This window comes from Clytia hemisphaerica, unplaced genomic scaffold (assembly GCF_902728285.1).
Source record: "Clytia hemisphaerica strain Z4C2 unplaced genomic scaffold, Clytia hemisphaerica genome assembly, whole genome shotgun sequence".
Lineage (NCBI taxonomy): Eukaryota > Metazoa > Cnidaria > Hydrozoa > Leptothecata > Clytiidae > Clytia > Clytia hemisphaerica.
In genome coordinates, this window is record NW_027104407.1 from 345,802 (window position 1) to 364,081 (window position 18,280).

The following is an 18,280-nucleotide window of genomic DNA, read 5'->3' on the forward strand; positions in this document are numbered from 1 at the left end:
AATTGGTTATTGAAGTTGTCAAAGTTATTGAAAGTAATCAATAACAATCAAAGTACTCGAACGGTTATCGAGTCTTCAAAGGGTTGTTAAGAAAGTGATCGAATACTCACAATTTTTTTGAAATTTTGGTACTCAACATTCAATTGCTAGATAATCGAATTTATTGATTAGTACCGTCTGGACGTATATTGCTGTATAGTGTAGTGTAGGGAGATCACTCAAAATATCAGACTCAGCCTTCAGCAGAAAATAAAAAAATGTAGTGTTTCTGGAAACAGGCCAGGTGAAAAAGAAAAATTTTCTGAAACAGCCGCAGACTATGGGTTCATCTATATAGTTCATCACAAAGAAAATCAAGTCGACCGTTCAAGCTATCAAACGTCGTTTAGTTAGATATTCCCGCTTGTAAATCAACTTTTGTTCGTTAGTAGTTGATACATTAGTATTCAGGTCTTACTTCATACTGTTTGTACATAAAATTTATCTTTAAAGTTCTATTTCAATTATCAAAAGTTATCAAAAATAGCAAAAAAAATATTTTCCGGCTGGCCGCATGAGAGCTTTTTTCCTTCACCTGCATTCTGGAAACACTAAATTTTTTTATTTTCGCCTCATTTGCAAAATGTCAATGCAAGTTTAATGAAACAGTCTGTGGAAATACCTTCATTTAAAGCATGTTCAAAGTTCACAATAACAACTTTCTTTTTATTATGGAAACTAAACAAGTGAGACCAAGTCATTACTAAAAGTTATCACTCCGTGGTTGTGACGTAGGTTTTGTAATCGATTTTCACAGTTTCTTGTTTTTACGTCATTTTTTAAATCTCTTAGTGTTGGAGAACTTGTCATTCAATAAGGAATTTTATAACACCTTGTGGCAGATTAAAAAGACAATTAGAAAACAAAAGTAATGCGTGTACCTATCCGTCAGTTCAATTTTCTTTTTGAAACAAACATGGAAAATTGAAAAAAATCCAATTTTCTATTTCTTATTTTGCTAAAAAAACAAACCATAGAAAATTAAAATTTTTGTTTTGATTTGTTAAAACAATTCCTAAAATTTTTTTACTAACACCAAAATTTGTCAAATTTTGTGATTTTCATTTCGTTTATTCAATATACGATAATGAATTTAAAAATCAACTTAAAAGTTTTGATTATTCAATTATCATTCGTTGATTGAGAAACGCGTAAGACTAAGAGCGGATAGCTATCAAAATAAAATTTGACTCGTAATGCAATTGCACTTATTTATAACAAGGCAAGCATTAAAATAATTTTACACCCCTGTGTCAGTGACCTGGTCAGATCCGTCCCGGTAAATAACCCTTCGGAAAGAATTACCAAAAGTGGGCTGAATAAGTTAAGCCAGTCAAAATTGATTCAAATTTCAAACCCAGTCAAAATTTTCTCTTCCTTAATGGTTGTGTCCCCTTTCGCATGTAATCTTACTATTTTGATGTATCTGACGACAGCAGGGTTTGAAAGTTTGAATTTTTGTTCTGAATTTTGTCCTTTCTCCGGTGAAAATTGAGGTATAATCTCCACCAGTTCAGTGAGACAGGGGTGTAATGCGATGGAAGCGATCAGTGATTTGGGATCGATGCTTATTGGCTAGCATAAGCAATAAGTAATTCTCAACAAAACTCATTGAAGTTCTGTTATGATTCTTTTTGTTTGGCCATTTAGCTAACCCCCTAAAGGAATTCAAACACGTTCAAAGTTGACAACACTACTGCTAACGTGCAACACTCTGCTCTTTCTTCTGTAGGCAATCCTCCCCTTTTCTTTTTCTGGCACCATTAATTTGAATTTGAATCTGATCGAAAAAAATTCAATTTTTCATTTTTTGTTTGTAAAACGAAAAAATTAAACAAAACGCACTATAAAACAAAAACTTCCCGCCAAGTTAGTGCCCTAGAGATATTTTCAGATGGGATTCCCCATGGCTGCGAAATGGTAGCTATGGGTAATTCCTTTGTTCTTTTGCTATTTTCTTTTGTTCTGTGTGAGGTGAAGACGCTTCGTAAATCGAAGTACTTTAACCAACTATGAAAAGCCCTTATCCTAAGAAAAAAATGAGGGGTCACTTAACTTTCAACTTTTAATAGTTTTTCAGATATTCGATTTTGAAGTTCCATTTTTTAAAGATTTCTGTACAAAAACCTCCTCCATCTTGTAACATCTCCACGACACTGAAATTGAAAGTGTTTGAAAAAAATCTGCGCGGGAAGTTTAGGGCGAGAGTGAGAATGTTTTTCCATAGTGCGAGTCATAGACCACTATACTGTATGGTACTATACTCTACCATAAACTTTCCTTCTTTTAGCGCTTTCAGTGCCCTCCTGGCGCTCTGGAAACTTCATTTGATTAACATACCTAGAATCATAGTTTGTTAGCAAATAATGTAAATACACTACTCTCACCAGGTAGGCTTTCACACTGCATAAGGAACAAATCTTTCCAACAAGAAACGATTAAGGGGTCGTCGACAATCAACAATCCTTTTTTTAGGGGGGAGGGGGTCCATGTTTATGCCGTCAAAAATAGTTAAGAAAGAAGGGAAATCTCACTTACAATAAAAGCTCCTCACAGTGTCCCAAAGTTTTAAAAAATACTAAGAAACTATACATACAATCCATCACTTCCACCATACTTTTCAATCGTATATCGAGAAGTATGATTGGGTCATGTGACCCAATTTGGCAATATTTCCCTAATTATTAACCGCTAATTCTTGTCCTGCCCTGACTCGCCTGAAATTCTAAGCTCACGGCTCAAAACCATGTGTTTTCCCATGGAAATTATAGAAGCATTTCAATGTTAGCGAAGAAAAAGAATGTGAAAGAACATGTAGGAGAATTTTTTGGCCGTTAAGAGGAAGTGGGATGGGGTCAGAGTCTTAACGGCCTCAAAAAAAGGATTTTCTTTTGTCGATGACCCCTAAATGCAATTGCATGCTTTTGCCTAAGCGTCCGAACACAAAAATAAAAACTCTGTTCTTCCGAGGAAAATTCTGATATCTTTTAACAACACTTGGTAACTCTGACATATCAATCAATCGCGCACGATAGAAAAAAGTTTCTAGAGAAAAACAACACAAAACAAAAGATCACGACAAGATGTGAGCAGCATGAGTGTGATTAAATTGTTAATTAATTCTTCAAATTATGTACTTTATACATTTGGTTGTGATTTTGGGCGGGAGGGTGAAAGTTTGATTGATATTTGATTGATAGTTGAAGTATCAAAACAAACTTGTTGTCCTGTGTTATCAAAGAAATTTAAAAACAGCAAGTGAAAAGTGAAAATACAGTCCAGATATCAACCATCCCAAGATTTACCAATTGTCCCAAGAAAATTCACTTCAAAGAGGGGGACTTTTTTTCTGGGACACCCAGTAGCATTCTCCTCAAAACTTCTTTCCAACAACAACACAAGAAGCCCGTTGGGCGTGAAGGCCCAGCGAAAAGTAACGTGTTGAAAACGAGCGTGCAAAACAGCAAATGCATGACCCCGTTGACATGGATCAAAGTGAAGACAGGAAAAAAAATTTCAAAATCACTGCGGTACTTCTCATTGGTTAGACGCTTGAAATTTATTGAATGGTCTCCTACCAACCGGGCCTACACAGGCGCAGGTTCAACTTTCCAATAAAGTTCTAGCCTGTGTATCCAGACTCAAAATTTCAGAAAAAAAAATCTTATCTGGTGTAACTAAAAATGTCGGGTACAGTTTGTTTGATACTGCCTGTGAGTGAACCCTTGTTGACAGACTATCAAAACCCAGGCAGACACACATAATTAACTTACCATATAACCTCTTTTACAAACTCAAAAAACTTTCAAAACTACTTTAAACTACATCAAAACATCAGCCACATCAGGCCACATTTTAAAAAGGCTCCTTTCCATTTTGTTTAGAAATGAACCTGTGTTTTCATTTTCATTTGTTCATCTTTTTTCACAAGGTCAGCTTTTTCCATAAATTATGCGCGCCCATAGAAAAATATAAAAAAAATCCCCCGAATATTCTGCTTAGTGAGTGGGCGCTTTTTAACGAATTAGGTGCACTCACATATGCAGGGAGAAATATCCCTGCAGGCATGTTAGTTGGACCAGACTGTAAACAAGAAAAATGATCTTTAAAGAACTAGACGGTAAAATAGTTTTTACGGTCTGCATATCCAAGCTAATAAAATTCATGTGGTTAATGTGAATGTGAGTTAACAGTTAATGCGAAGATCCAGAGACCATTTTCACTGTTCATGCCTTGCAACCATGAGAAATGTTCAATCTAGTTTCAATTTACCCATGAGCTGCATTTTAGTGCCATTAACAGATTCCAGAATCAGTTTATATACTTTGAATAATTACCATCAACTGCTCCAACTTGGGACTATCTGAAAAAAACATGGGATGGCAATTCGGCCACCATTTCACCAAACTTCCAAAGTCATTTGATTTGAGTTAAGGAAAGGCGTATTTAAAAATACACGATTTCTCTTTCGATTTTACAGTAAGTGAAAATACAGACCAGATATGCAACAGTCCCATGTTTCGACCAATCGTCCCAAGTTAGAGACGGTTGACGGTATGTGAGTCGCGTTTGAAAAATCAAGCCACCGACTGTTTAATGCGACAGATCCAGAATTGACCATTTTATTTAATGTATAGAATCATGAAAAAAGTCCCAATCTTGTTAAAGTTTACACATGAGCTGCATTTTAGTCTCCGCTAACATATTCCAATAATCAGATTTGAAATAATTCTGTGTCGAGTTTGAAAAATCAAGCCACCGCACCACCAATCGTCAAACGAGACAGATCCAGAAATAACCATTTTCACGCGTAGCCTCATGGAAAAAGTACCAATCTTGTTCCAATTTACACATGAGCTCCATTTTAGTGTCCATTACCAAATTCCAGAATCAGTTTACTTTTAATAATCATGTGTTGAGTTTGAAAATCATACCACGTCCCACCAGCCACTGACCGTTGTTAGCGACAGATCCAGAAGTGACTGTTTTCTTGTGTAGCATCAAGGAAAAAGTTCCAATCTTATTCAAATTTACACATGAGCTGCATTTCAGTTTATTTATTTCTATATCAGAAGCCATTATTTCCTAAAAATAAAGTCTTTTCGAAAGCAATTTAAACTAAAAATAAAAGTGATTTAAGGTAGAATTTTCACTCATAAAACTTTATGAAAACTTGAGCAAAGACTATAAGATATGGCAGAATGTTGAAAAAGGTTTATAAAAGAAAATCATTACAAAATATCTTTGGTTTGAAAGTCTCTTGACCACTAAAGCAAAGAAAATGTTCAAGAAAGTATGAATCAACCTCCTCGCTTCGACCGCCATCTTGAAATTTGTTTTTGAAGGAGCGCGAAATCAGAAAATATATCTTTTATAGCCAGTATCCGACTTTAAGGCCGGTCTCCACTTGCGCGCGCTTCGATCGCGCTTTTTCGAGCAAAGCTTCCACGCTATTGGTCAAAAGAAAAATGAAGCAACTCCATTGGCGCAAACTGACGTAACGGTTGAAAAAAGTTGAAATGTGTTCAACTTTTTTTTCGAGCGCGCGCTACATTTTTATGACGTAATCTTTTTTCCAAGCAAAAAGGATTGAAGCCCAAAAGTGCGATCGTAGCGCGCGCAAGTGGAAACCGGCCTTTAGCAACCTTTTCCCTCTCCAAACAGCAAAATTAAAAAGTGTGTTACTATGGTTTCAAGCGCCGTTTCTACCAAAACGGACGGACAGACAGCGGACGGAAAGTTGCAAATGAAAGGCCCTATCGCTAGCGCTGGGCCAATTATCTATAAAAACTGTATTTAAAAATAAACATGTAAAAACTGGCACGAAAAAATGAAATGAAATAAGAAACAGAAATTGCTATCTATACTAGAGTTCACTTTATATTCAGTTTTAATCTAGGTGGAATTATCTAAAAAGCTGGATTTTACTCATAAAAACTTCCATTAGAAAATTAGAGAAAAATGAAAAAGCAAATAAAAAATCACCCATCGAAACTTGAAACCTAAAAACCATTTCAAAATGGCTTCAACAAATATTCAACCAAGCCAACAGATGATATCATCTTCATTTGGAGCTGTCTTGGTTGCTCTATTTAGTAAGTTCTTATTATTTCAAAGATTGTCGTAGTTATTAAAATTTTATAAAAGAAGAATATTTTTGTGAATTGTACACTATGTTTCAACTCGGTTTGTCTTTTTAGCTACACCTTTTGAAGTTATCAAGGTTCGAATGCAAGCACAACTAAAGCCAACAGGTAGAATTTTGTATGAAGTCACATTTATGCAATGTCAAAAACTCAATTCCTTATTTTATTAATATAACACTCGAAACTAAATAATTAATTTTAATTATTAGCTGTTTAATCAGGACTAAAATTACCCCATGTATTAAAATCTATGTTAATTTGTTAGCATAAAAGAAAGAATGGTTCCATCAAATACCCACTGACTTTTTGTTTATTTTTAGCTGTGAAATGTTCAATCTTTGAGAATGTTGTAGATACACTTTGTTACTGCACCACAAAACCTGCTTTTAATAGTCCTGTTCTCTGTACAATCCATAGTAATATTCAGACTGTACCGCCGTTTAGATCAAGTACTGTAAGTATTATCGGTAAATTCACAAAGAATCAGTTGTATCTTGCAGCTTTCTTAATATACAAATTATCTTTGCTTTCATGAACTGTAATATTCTTTCCTGGATAAATTCAAACTGGCAATCATTGAAATCTACTGTCCTAACAAAGATGTTAGTTTTTTGTGAATGATATGTCAAAATCGCCATCTTTCATTTCTTCAATATAAAAGTTTCACCAATTTTAGCCATGGTGGCTCCAGCACTAAAGATCTGCTATAATACTATTTATTACCTTAAGTGGATAAATTTTGGCGGGGATTGCAAAATTTGCCAAATTAAATCCTCGCCAAAATTTCAAAATTCGGCAATTCGCCAAATCAAATCCCCGCCAAATTTAACAAAAAGAGAATTATGTGAAAAATCACAACTTTTTAGTATAACTTTTAGTAATTTTCACCCATTTCAGTGTGATAAATTTCCAATTCGCCAAATTAAATCCCCGCCAAATTTTACGAAATTGATCTTTCGCCAAATTAAATCCGCGCCAAAAATTGTATTTTGGCCAATCGCCAAATTAAATCCACGCCAAAATCTATCCACTTAAGGTATTTTAAGAAGAAAGTTAAACAGGCTTTTTGTCATGGGTTATTATTTCTAATAAAAATTATTTCGTTGAATACTTGGCTGCTACTACCCTCTTCAAAATTACAAATTATTATTCTTTCAGGATGCTTTTATCAAGATTGTCCAAAGAGAAGGAGTATTCAACTTATGGAAAGGATTGTCCGCTACATTGTAAGTCTAAAGCATGGCTCCCCTTAGTCCCCTTTAACAGTCTCTGTTCATTGGCTGAAAGATTGGCTTTATCTGAAAGAGTTAACATTGAATTTGAAGTGAAATAATGCTTAATATAATTGATTCTACTTGATTCGATTTCACTTAGCCAATGATCTTTTAAAGAATAAATCGAATCCAACCATTTCAAGAGAAAAAGGTTTTTTTTATTTGATTGGGGTTGATTGGTCGATTGAACTAAAAAGACGTCAAAACTTTAAAAAATGTTGTTTTGTTATATTAGAGTTCAGATGTTACCTCAAACAGTGATTTACTATACAGCGTACGATCAAATGAAAGTTTGGTTAGGCTTTATGGAAGGAAAACAAAATGTTTCCTCGACGCTTGTGGCAGGTGTAACCTCTAGATGTAAGTCTTATATGTTTCTCTGGGCAGTTTTCTCTATTAGTGGCACCCCCAATCTCTTATTCAGATTGGAGGGGTACTGCCCATTATGTATGAGGATAAAATTGTTCGGTAGTTATCTCCTGATAACATTTGTCATTTGCCAAAAAAAATAGATTCAGCTATTGCCTTTATTTTGCAAATAACTACACCCTCGTCCTCTTGTAAACTATAGTACGTAAAGATTCAAAAAAAATTTTTAAACCCCCTCAATGAATTCTAATCCCTCAAAATTACCCCAATATTTTGAAATGCAAATTGGAACCTTCGTCTTTCCTTTTTGTACACCTCTTTATTAACTGGTTGAAGTAAAAGCCGGTCAATACAAGAAAATGCGCTATTTTGATTGGTTCTCCATCGGTCAATATAATACGGTAAAAACCACTTCAGTTCTTTGGTCAAACTGACGATGATTTTGAAAAGGGAAATTTGTTTTGTAGAAAAGTTTCGTCAGTTTGAACATGATTTAAAAAACTGACGTTGCAATGACTTCTCATAAGTAAGTGACGTCAGAATAAATCAAAGAAAATATTGGGTAAAAAAGAAACGAAAAAATCATGGAAAATGAGTGGAAAATGCATTTTTTTGCCAGAAACACACAAAAAATGTTCACCAGTTAATAAACACAATAATATAACTGTTTTCTCGGTCAATACGGTAAAATATTGACCTTATCCTGCGCACAAACCTCGCAAGCTCGGTCTGTACTTCGGCCGTGGTCAATATTTTACGGTATTGACCTCCAAACCAGTTATTATTGTATTAGTAGTCATTGTTGAATAGAAATTCATGTTGTCTGACAAATTTTTGTTTCTAATCTCCAGCTTTTGCTGTGATCTGCGTTTCACCAATCGAGATGATTCGAACGAAGTTTCAATCCAAAAGTCGTCTTGGATATAAAGAGATGTGTTCAATGATACTGTTCACAATCAAACAAGATGGTGTCTTCTCTATGTGGAGAGGAGTTGGACCTACTCTACTCAGAGATGTACCATTTTCAGGTAACTCACATAAAAAGATAAACACGTGGAAAGCAGTAATCAGGAAAGGATTTCAAAGGATTCAGGATATCTACCCATTCTCATGAAAGCCATTACACCAAGATGGGTTATTATAAGTACAAACTTATGATGCTAATTCTTAAATATTTACGGATATGATGAAGCAGACCAGCAGACAAGATTTTTGCTGTGAGACAAAGCAAAATTTCTCATACCCAATAAAGCATCAACATTTTGAGCTTTATATCCCAAAACAAAATTTTTTGTACCTTCTAAACACCATAAACGCTATTTAATTGAATAAAAACAGGTTTAAAATTTAGTCTGCAAAAAAGAGAGGAGTCATGATCCCCCCTCTGCCTTCTATACATAGCTTCAGCCAGGTTTCTAGCTCCCCCCAACAAAGTAAGGTCCCCCCAACAATTTAGCTCCCCCCAAAAAATTGCCTTGTGCTAGGTCCCCTAATACTTAGTCAGCAAGATAAGCTAAAACAAAAACATTGTTCTCCCACCCCCCCGTAGAGAGAAATCAATAAAAAATATATGCAGGTACAGTCCTGATAAATGAAAACTAAATTTTACTTGCATTAATATTTATGTTTACAAATCTTTTGCTTTTTATATTTGATTTAATAGTAGATAAGAGATCTTTTGAAATTAGCTAAACAGCCCCCAGAGTCTCAGTCAGATCATCAACTCCCCCCAACAATCTAGGTCCCCCCAAATATTTTGGTGATTTTAGCCCCCAGGCTCTTTTAAGGCCGAAATATTTCTTAGCCCCCCCCCCCAAAAAAAAAAAGAAAGGGGGGCTGAAGCTATGCATAGACAGGCCTCATATGACTCACTTAGTCTATGGTTTGATTGAGAGATCAACGCATTAGCATCATGACCATCTTTCTTCAATCTTCTTAAAAATAAAAATCTTTCTCTTGTTCTCCTCTTCTAGCATTATACTGGCTCAGTTATGAGAAGTTGAAATCACTCAATTCAGCACCAAACTTTCTTTATTATTTCATGGCTGGTGCCTTGTCTGGAGTGGTAAGATTGGTTAACATTTTTCTCGCTAGCTATTGATATTTTTTATCCCAGAAATAAAGGGTTATAGTTTTTAGCATTACTGCAATCTGTAGTCATCTTTTGAAAGTCACATGTTATAGTATTTTGATTAAAATATTGGTTTAGTCAGCTTTCTAAGGCATGTGTCGTTTTTCGATACATTTTTAGCTTTGATCAAGTGTCTTAGGCATGAGTCATTGCTAGATGCATTTAGTGTCATGTGTTTCTTTAGAAAGGAATGTAGTTCTAAATATTTGTTTTCTTTTTTAGTTCAATTATTGAGTTTAAAAGAAAGTCAACCATTAGTCTTTTCGATCACTTTCTCTCGACAGCCATTTCAACCAAAGGCCTGACCTTATCTATTATTTTCAATGCATTTCTTATTACTCACGACCTTGAATTTTTTATTTACATTTTAGGTCGCAGCAGTTGCAACGCAACCGTTCGATGTGGTCAAAACATATCGTCAAATTGAATTAGGTGAAATCAAAGATGGTAAGAACTTTTCAAACTTCGAAGAGACTATGTACCTTATCGGGGAAAACTTCGTCGGGGAAAATTTTCGTCGGGGGAAAATATTCGTCACTTGCTGGTAGTTGGTAAGTACGCATTAAGGCCGGGGAAAATATTCGTCGGGGAAAGATATTCGTCACTTTTCCCCGAAGAAGTTTTCCCCGATAAGGTATGTATTGAACCTTCCCCGTTGAAACACAGATCAAACCGAAAAAAGGTTCAATCACGCCACTGCGCAAACTGCTAGAGGCCTCATCAGTAGTCCGGGTGCTTCAAAAACATCAAGATCTGAAGTGTCGTCATTTTTGTTAAAGACCATATCATAACATTTACCTGATCATTAAAAAATAAAGGAATCTAGCAAGCATTAAGGGGTTTTACTTTTGTTCAGGCTCGACTGTTCTTACTTTTTTTGGCATTTTCAACTTCTTATTGTTTCTATCATTTTCTTATTTTAGTGCAAATAAAGGTTTTTTATCCTTTTATGATACTTCTTCCCTTAAGCGCTTGAAATTTTCAGCCATTCAAGTTCAGCATTGTTTCTAAATTGTTTCTATTTCTCGATGATTTGAGCCGCTCTCTTCCTTTAAATTGTTCTTATTAATAAAAGATGGAATACGGATATTACGCTTAATAACAGTCACAAAAAAGATGTAAAATTTACAAACGACATACCTTATTTGTTCAGCATTTCCAGCATTTCAATAATTTCCAACATACTCTCCTTTAACCCACATTGACATCATTCCATTAAATCATTTAAACTTACTACTTTTTCCTACTATGAACCAGAGAAATGAAAGGAAAAGAAAAAGTGCTTCTCTGAATACTCAAATTGTTCTGATCGTTTCTATTGAAAACTCCTTTGTTTTGGTTTCAATTAGGTAATTAAAATGATAATTAATATCTTTTGTAGAGATTGTTTAGTTGTTTTTCTCTTGTTGAGCATAAATATGAACTAAAAGAGTAATAAACAAAACTTTGAGAACATTTTGTTTGTTGTGTCTGATGATTGCTGCAGTTAAGCTGCTTGTTTAGACCTCCCTTCAATTTTACTTTACTACATATACACTGTTTCATCATGATAAACGATCAGGTCATCGGACCTTTAGAGTCGTTGCTTTTCTATATACTAATAGTTGATTCACCGCAGAACTAATGGGAAATGTAGGTATTTGAATATATGGCTCGACGAACGGTGAATTTTGCCGGTCCAAGGCACGCAAAAAACTCGTCGGTCTTAATGTTTGGTTTGCCGCTTCAATTTCTACATAATTCACGTCAATCAACATACTGGGCTTGCTAAGAATTCGCCGGCTTATAGAATCTAGAATTTCTCAGAGTTAATTTTTCATTCGCCAGCCTATCAAAAAGAACAGTCGATAATTAATTGGTATAATCGCTCCTTTTGGTAAAACATCCAACAAGTAATTTTGAAGAAATCTCAAACAGCTTCTAAATTTTTTTCTTTTTTCTTATCTTCAATTCTCACTATTTCTACAGTGTGATTTAGAAAAACCTTCTTCCCAATTTTTCATTTTTCATTTCAAAAATGATAGTAATCAAGGTTTCTTGCACATGTCTTATTTACATTTTCCTCTCATGAATCTCCCCCCTTTCTTTTCATTATAAATATGTGTACTTCATTTATTATTCTTTAGAGTATTTTGCGAAACGCCTCGTTCACGTTTTAACAACTCTGTTCATTTTCATACGTGCTAATCTCAAAGTGTTTTTTTAGTGTCTTTCACGAATTGAGTTACACAAGAGGATTTTCGACTGGAGATTTTCGCCTGGAGATATTGTAAACTTCAGCTTCAACTTCAACAGATAGTATCTTCTGGAACGTTTTTCTCTAACATACATGTCTATCGAATTTTTGTGTTTGTAATGGTTCGTACTGAGATAGATTTGCATTTACGGTTACACCGGTTACAACAAGTCGTTTTCGAGTTTTTAAGGTCTCCTTCTTTACTAACCTAAACGGAGAATTATTGGTTCACGAGCGAGTTTTTACTTTGTGAAAAACATGCAATATTTATCGAACTTTCGATTAATCGACTAAGGGGTTTCTTTTAGTACAGTTTATACCTCGCTCTTGTAGCGTATGTCAGGATCAACATTGATGGCGAAATCGATAGCGTTTTGGAAATCTATGCGAAGAATATCGGTGTTAAATATTTAATAAAGTTTCCCTTTTTCGGAAAAATATAACGAAAAAGCACCGAAACTAGTGACTCAGTAAATCAGTTTGCCTATAGTAAAGATCTCTTTAAACAACATGTCGCCCAACTTCCATTCCCGCATCTCTTACTTTTAGTGTCGTCAGCCAAAAAGCTGCCTTTCACATTCTCCATACTCAACGATTTACGGAAAGTGCAAGGCTTGTCGAGTCTTTATACTGGTAAGTGGTGTCTATTTTTCAACAAGTTGTATTACAATTATTTTTTACTAAACTTTAACCGTGCCCCGTGTTTAGTACTAATTAAAATATATGAGCCCCGGCTTTACATTATTACGTAGCCATAGATTTATGAAGCCCGAAAGGCTAGATGACGTGCTTTAAGCTCTTCCAAGCGAAAAAAAGTGAATATCGCAAAAATATTTTTGCTATTGTTTTCGAAAACCTGCGAAGCTTCTGATTGGTCAAGAGCTGAAATTCTATTGTAATGTCACGTGACTTAGGTAGGATTTCCTACCTAACCTCGGCACACTTTTCAGCAAAAGCACTCCATCTAGCCCTTCGGGCTTTTATAAATCTATGGTAGGCCCCCTCACTTTTTTCACCATGTAGCTTATGATAATTGAAGAGTCGCCATATTTTAAACAAGTACTTCCACGTCAGGCCGATTTGACCATAAAGTAGTTCCTAATAATAATGGTCATTGGTTCTTCTTTAGGCATGAATCCAAGGCTATTGAAAGTAGCGCCAGCCTGTGCCATCATGATCAGCACTTATGAGTATGGTAAAAGTTACTTTGCCAAGAAGAACGATGACAAAGATGTTGGATGAGGTACAATGAAGTGATTAGCTACCATCGGTGTGTGAGTATATAAATCCGATGTTTACTCGCTAGGATATTATACTTAGGTAGATTAGGTATCAGGGAGAATTGACCTATTCGCTATATGTATTACACCTATCACCTTATTGCAATAATTTAAGTTGAAAATGGTACACAAGAGATGGGATATTTACTATTACCGTATAGGAAGGAATGCTTTGGTTTCACTATGGATATCAGATTTTGAGTGGCATTAACATATGGTATCATAAAACCAAAATCAAAATCAAATACTTTGAATCATTTAGAATGAATAATATTATACCCGCCATGACATACGAGATGCAAAAATAATATAATTTTATTGGTTTTGACTGATGGTATCCTTTGAAGTGTAATCAACCCAAGGGCTTTTAACCGTGCGCTCTGTGAAGGGGTTGAAATATGGTGCTTTTACGAACTTACTTTTGACGAATTGTAAATTTTGCTGGTTATAAATATACACAATTATGGATAAACAGAGATAAAGAGTTCAAACATTTTATCAAAACTTTTATCTATCATGATTTGCCAATGCAAGGACTTACAAAAGATACACTGTCCCTAGTTCAGAAATGCTGCGTTACCTTTACGTAAAATAAATGGCTTGAATACAATTAAAACTGCTATGCTGTTATTATTGGTTTGTAGCTCACAGACGATATAGTTGTGAAAGAATTTGACAATATTTACCTTGCATAGGAAGAAATTATTTTTGAAATTAATTGATAATTTATACCTTTATCCCCTTACCTTTCCCGCACAAGTCCGTAGGATTATTTCAAGACTTACGAAATAGCATTAATTCTGCCAGCCTTAAATCTTCATTTTACCGTTTGCTACTTGTGCTTTTATCTCAATAAACATTGTTCAGAAGTGTTTAATTGGTCTGACCGTAAAAATAAAAAAGTATTTATTTTTGCATATTGTTTCAGCTTAAGTTTAACTTCATTCTTCACCTTCATAGGCTACAATTTACAGTCGATGGGCTATTCGAGAAAAAAATTTGTATCCTCTATGTTTAGGAGATCTTTTATTTTCAATTCTTTTTCAACACTTTTAAAAAATATGTGTGTTTAGACATGAATTTTGGTTGCTTGGCGTGTTTTTATAGGAAAATAGGCCAAATTCGATATTCTTTCATAAGCACATTATCAATTACTTAGGTATTAGCTTTTCTCGAGATTGGCTCTTTCATTCTTTATGATTTTTTGAGCAAAGATGCATAACTATAAACCCTTGAATGTGACGGAGCCCGATTTTCGAAAAAACAAATTTGGGGGCAAATTTCAGCCAAAAAACGGCTAAAAAAAGGGTTTTTTGGACTTTCTGAAATATTGGATCATTGTTTTTTCTGACTTTTTGCATGAAAGTAGGTAAAAGATGGCTCAAGCAGATTTTTGTAAAAAAAGAATTTTTCAGCTCAAAAAACGCATCTTTATCTATAAGAATCACTATTAATAAGCTTACATCAATGTTCTTGAAATTACTGAATTTTTTGATGAGATATGTTTTTTTGCTCTCAAAGTCTTGAATATGAAAGAATATTTCAAGAGCATGAAATTTTGGTTTCTAAACGTTTTTTATAAGAAACAAACGACCAATTTTAATAGATCGTCACTATTTGTGTTCTTAATGATTGTTTCATGGTCACGCTTATGTAGATATCAATTATATGTGTGTTAAATGCATAACCAGGTAGGTCCATAAAAGTATCACTTGTTTATTTTGCAGACCACCCTGGACGTCACACCTCCTAAACATAGGGGATACAGACTATTTCTGTAATAGCCCAATAAAACTTTGGGCGTGAAAATAAAAGACGCGTGAAAATTAAGGGGATCTAGGTAATAGATAAACGCTCCAGAATAGTTTTTTACTTTACTTTTGATATTTCATACTTAAAGATATTATATTATGTAGTAGTTAGGTTCAATATTTATTTTCTAATGATTAACATTTTATAAACTAAAATTGGTTGAACCATTATTTTTGAGAAATATTATCTTTCTTCAATAATACTGGCAAAAAGTTCTCAACATCTCAAAACATCAAAAATGGATGAAAGAATCCACATGTCTGTGGAACATTCAAGACTGTCTAAATTCAAAAAAACTTTCTGTCACAATTTTCATTATCTTTCTCGCCAGTCATCAAAATTTACATAATCAATTATTTTCTTTGTCTATCAAAACTTGGTAACCTTTTTGACACGTTATTATTTTTAGTCCCTGGATCTTAACAAAGAAGTAAACTGTTTTTAGCGTCAAAATTTTCTCAAACAAAAATAAACTCGTTCGTTGTCTTTTTGACCTTTCCATTTTATTACTTCGTTTTTTCTTTCGATTGGTCAAAGAGTGCTGCGTTGATAGTTGATACCCACAACATCCTGCTCTTGTGACACCATACGAAGGAGTGCCAATCAAATAAGCTTCCATACCATATTAAGTATCTTTCAAACTCCATCTTCTTGTTCGAAATATTCCAAACTTAGACCAGCGAACTTTTTACCACTAGACCTGTCAAAAATGCGTGAACCTTTTTTTGATGATGTTTTCTTTAGTCATCAACCTTGAACATACTAGTATAAAAGTGAGGCGTGTATGCGGAAATTGATTAATATTGAAAAAATTTTACTTGGAGGCAGTCGTTTGGAGAACTCTCATATTTAAAGAATCATGTGGACTTCGACAGCAGTCATCTTAACATTATTCGCTTGGATTTGCAATTGTGAAGGTATGACTTACTCTTCTTCATAATGTATATTTTACTTAAAATGCCGCGCAACTACCGGTTAATGGGTAACTGAGTAAGCAAGGGTGAAAAATAGAGAAAAAATACGGACATGTACTGACACGGTTATACCCTTTTCTCGTTATTATTGGGACACGCAGTGGCAGCACCGTTGAGAACATATTGATAAGCCTGAAAATCACTCAAAAGCAAGAAAAGGAGAGTCTCAGCCGAAACTTTATAATGGTCTTTATAATACTATCAATGAAAAAGTGTAACATAACTAGACTAGAAGAGTACCTATAGCAATAAAAATTTTTAAGCCACTCATACTGCGGTAGACAATATTTTCGAAACGCGTGATCTACTTTTGTATTGATTTGTTAAAGTTGTGTCAATGCACCATAATTAAGGACCAGATCCAATACCGGGACCAGCCCCGAGCAACGATGTAAAAATAATAGATAACCAACTACCTCTAGAAGGCACTTCTCCCAAGAGAACAACCATTGTTTTCCTATTGAAATGAGCACTCCTTTAAAAAGCTCTGTGTGCAGTGCGTGTTATGCTTTTAGCTAGATTTTGACACACTTTTTGACATCCACTGAATTGATAGAAAATTTGAATTGTTATTTACTGCAAATTTTGGAATTGTTTTCAAAAGATAAAGGTACCAATCTTTAGACAAATTGACTACGGATCGGCCTGATACCACTTAATCTTCATCTGGATAAATAAACGTTCATAAAATGCTGTTATCTGAAAAATATATGTGTGATTTGAAGTGCGATATCTCACGAATGAAAAGTGCATGAAGGTTGCCTGATACAAAATAAACAGATGAATGTTTATAGAACAATAATATCTAATTAAAAAATTCCTTCTGTGAGGCTGCCTATAGGAAAATACACTTTTTCTGACCCAAATTTTGGAAAAATATACATCACGTGATCGATTCTGTCCAATAGAAGGTTGCAAATAAAGCAAGTTTTTATTTAATTGCACTTTTTACGATGCAAAATGTCATTAATATTTTTACAACCGTAACACGGATGTTTTTTTGAGAATCAAGGCAAGTTGGTTATCTATTATTTTTACATCGTTGCCCCGAGTGATGAAGTTTAAAGACAATGAACTGCATCTATCTACTTTCTTTATTTTCAGTACAATGGGAGATGCTTGGCAACAATATCTGTTACGGCGCACGCCGCGGAACATACGGAACAATCAAGCTTGAAAAAGAAGGATTTTTATTTGCACTTAAATTTGAACACGTAAGCGGTTACTTGACGTGCGATCGTGGACGTAACACGTATTACGCAAGCAACTGGGGATGTCACGCTGACGGAGATCGTAACGGGATCACGAACAAAGACATTGGTACGTTTCTGACGGACGAATCGGATGAAATCATTTTTCCCGCTGGAGCTAAAGAAATATCACAGTGGCAAGAAAATCCATACTACAGATTACCAGGATACAAAGGTAATACATAGTCCGTCCCTGAATTTATTTTGATATAGGGGATGCGTATCGTGTATGAAATTCCCGTCCGAGAGTTACTTGGGGTAACAAAAAGTTGCATGAATTTACATAATTTCGTCATATCCTATGAAAATGAAGGAGGCCTGGAAAACCCAAGTTATGAAGCCCCAAGTTATGAAAAACCCGAGGCGTCATATTTAGCAATAGAAGACTTCCACTTTCAAAACAATGTTTTCTGATTTATGTACAGGTGATTCCAAGGACCTCGTTATGGCCTGTCATTGTTCACCGATGTACGCTCGTGTTGGTCAAGAATTACGTATCTGGTACGGCGAAGCACTTTTCAATCGAATGATTCGTTCTCGACGATATGACGAACGAGATAATGGTGGTCAACATTGTATCAATATTTACGCCAAGTTTGGTGGATTATAAGATGTGTGTCACTCCTTAATATTGAGTTTATGTATCTGTGTTTTTCTGCGGCGGAGACGGTCAGCTTCTGCTTTGTCTACATCCTGACTGACTAAGGACGACGGTAAGTCAGTACTTTTACCGTCTTCGATTTTGCCGGTCAAAGCTTTGGTTTTTTTT

General features: G+C 34.8%; 3 protein-coding genes across 3 annotated transcripts in view; 2 read left to right on the forward strand and 1 right to left on the reverse strand.

The window, feature by feature from the left end:
* The window catches only part of LOC136820128 (metal cation symporter ZIP14-like), a 33,470-nt gene extending 22,204 nt beyond the window's left edge, over positions 1-11,266 (reverse strand). Inside the window, exon 1 of the mRNA XM_067076365.1 lies at positions 11,100-11,266. The gene's annotated coding sequence lies outside the window, so the exon portion shown is untranslated. The remainder of the gene's footprint in view (positions 1-11,099) is intronic.
* Positions 5,988-14,487, forward strand: LOC136820129 (mitochondrial glutathione transporter SLC25A40-like). Its single transcript, XM_067076366.1, has 10 exons — positions 5,988-6,134; positions 6,240-6,293; positions 6,506-6,639; positions 7,344-7,411; positions 7,695-7,819; positions 8,680-8,856; positions 9,802-9,893; positions 10,331-10,406; positions 12,745-12,828; positions 13,325-14,487. The coding sequence occupies exons 1-10, from the start codon at positions 6,059-6,061 to the stop codon at positions 13,435-13,437; spliced, it is 999 nt and encodes a 332-aa protein (XP_066932467.1). The 5' UTR covers positions 5,988-6,058; the 3' UTR covers positions 13,438-14,487.
* A 1,587-nt stretch (positions 14,488-16,074) lies between these two features.
* LOC136820115 (uncharacterized) lies at positions 16,075-18,224 on the forward strand. Its single transcript, XM_067076354.1, has 3 exons — positions 16,075-16,204; positions 17,366-17,686; positions 17,937-18,224. Exons 1-3 carry the CDS (start codon positions 16,147-16,149, stop codon positions 18,119-18,121), a joined length of 564 nt encoding a protein of 187 aa, XP_066932455.1. The 5' UTR covers positions 16,075-16,146; the 3' UTR covers positions 18,122-18,224.
* Positions 18,225-18,280: the final 56 nt, after the last annotated feature.